General features: G+C 54.3%; 1 protein-coding gene across 1 annotated transcript in view; it reads right to left on the bottom strand.

Moving 5' to 3' along the window:
- Nucleotides 1-8: 8 nt before the first annotated feature.
- The window catches only part of RALGDS (ral guanine nucleotide dissociation stimulator), a 41,854-nt gene continuing 40,073 nt past the window's right edge, over nucleotides 9-1,789 (bottom strand). Inside the window, 1 exon segment of the mRNA XM_015572376.1 lies at nucleotides 9-242. Coding sequence (XP_015427862.1) covers nucleotides 67-242 — 176 coding nt within the window. The 3' untranslated portion in view covers nucleotides 9-66.

The following is a 1,789-nucleotide window of genomic DNA, read 5'->3' as shown; positions in this document are numbered from 1 at the left end:
CGCTGGTTTCCCAGGCTGCTGGAGCCTGGCAGGGCAGCCCTGTGGCTGGGCAGTGCCAGGGACCAGCTAGAAGATGCCCTTGGCAATCCTGAGTCCCTTCTGCTTCATGCGGGGGAGAGTGGAGCTGGCGCCATGCCGGACCTTGGCCCCCTTGGTGAGGGCCCGTTTCTTCAGGACAAAGTCATAGTTGGCGGCAGAGTTCATGGCATAGAACACGTTGGCGTTGTCCGGGATCTTCAGCTCTGGTCGGGGAGGGGAGAGGGGTGGTCAGCATGAGAGCCCCCAGGACAGGCCTGGGCTCAGCACCAAGACCTCCAACCCACCCCCAGGCCCACCAGGGACCCCTCAGCGACACGGGCCGAGGAGACTGCGCAGGCGGGACGCCGATGGAACCTCGCGGCTCCTCTCCACAGGGTCCGACTCCACGGCCCCATCTCTGGAGCGGGGGGAGGGCCACCCAGGCTGCCCCCCGCCCCGCTGCCTTCGCTGACCAGGATCTCAAGCAGGAATAGGTTCTGTAGACCCCAGACCACCTCCGCGAACCCCGCCCTACTCAGCACGAGAGCGCTGGGCCCAGCGAAGTGCCGGGGTCCAGCCCCAGCAGATCCAGGGGTCCCCAAAGGTGTGGACGGAGTCGGCGAAGAAGGAATGACACGGAGACAGCGTTCAGTTGATCAGCAGCCTTGCCAGGATCTCTAGCCACAATCTCCAGCCAAGTTCTGTGTCCATGTTCTCTTGCTAAGTTCTCCAGCCATGTTCTCCAGGTTCTCCAGCCAGGTTCTGTAGCCATGTTCTCTCGCTAGGTTCTCCAGCCAGGTTCGGTCGCCAGGTTCTGTAGCCAGGTTCTTCAGCCAGGTTCTGTCTAGGTTCTCCAACCAAATTCTGTAGCCAGGTTCTGTCCAGGATCTTTTGCCATGTTCTCTCCAGCGAAGTTCTTCTGTTCTAAGTTCTTTGTTCTAAGTTCTGTGTCTCGGGTCTGTCTCTTGGTTCTGCCTCTCTAGGTTCTGTCTCCTGTTGTCTTGTTACATCTGTATTTATACCAGTTGATTCCAATCCTATCAATCTCTATTACAAAGGTTAGGGCGTTTCTTATCTCCATTCCAGGGAGTAAAGATTATGTAGCTTAAGCATGATTGTTTGTAGTGATTAACTACCCGCCTGGCACTTAGTTAAGGAGTTTCATCCCCTCCCTGACTTCAGGGAAAAATTCCTACCTGGGGAAACAACCTTTCTAGGAGAGGCATCCCCTCCCTGACTTCAGGGAAAATCCCCTACCTGGGGAAACAACCTTTCTCAGAGAGGTGACCTTGGTTAAAACACATAGTGCCAAGAAGGTGACCAAACATTTTAAGAACAGTATGCCATATATGCCAGGTCCCAGCATCTGGCGCCCGAACAGGGACCCTTAGGTAAGCACCCCGCACTCGGGACGGATAGGACTCCACTGTAGGAAGAGGGTGGATAGTCTTAGCCGACTCCGTCCACACCTTTGGGAACCTCTGGAACAGGATTCCTATAGGTAAGCCCTCCCACCCCCATTGAGAATCCCCACATTCGGCATGGATAGGACTCCACCAGGGTGCTGCAAACCCCCCTAGAGAGGATAAGTAGGGTAAGAAGGTGGATAGTACAGAACTTAGATTGAGAAGATGTGCCATACTGAGTCCAAAGAAAGAAGACTCTGTATTGATCTTTAGATTAAGAAGATGTGCCATACTGAGTCTTAAGAAAAAAGACTCTGTATTGATCTTTTAACGCATATGCTTGCTAGCAGAGGAATTAAGGTTGC

Source organism: Myotis davidii, unplaced genomic scaffold, assembly GCF_000327345.1.
Source record: "Myotis davidii unplaced genomic scaffold, ASM32734v1 scaffold609, whole genome shotgun sequence".
Taxonomy (NCBI): Eukaryota; Metazoa; Chordata; class Mammalia; order Chiroptera; family Vespertilionidae; genus Myotis; species Myotis davidii.
The sequence above is the reverse complement of the archived record's forward strand: the minus strand, read 5'-3'. Positions and strand labels throughout refer to the sequence as shown.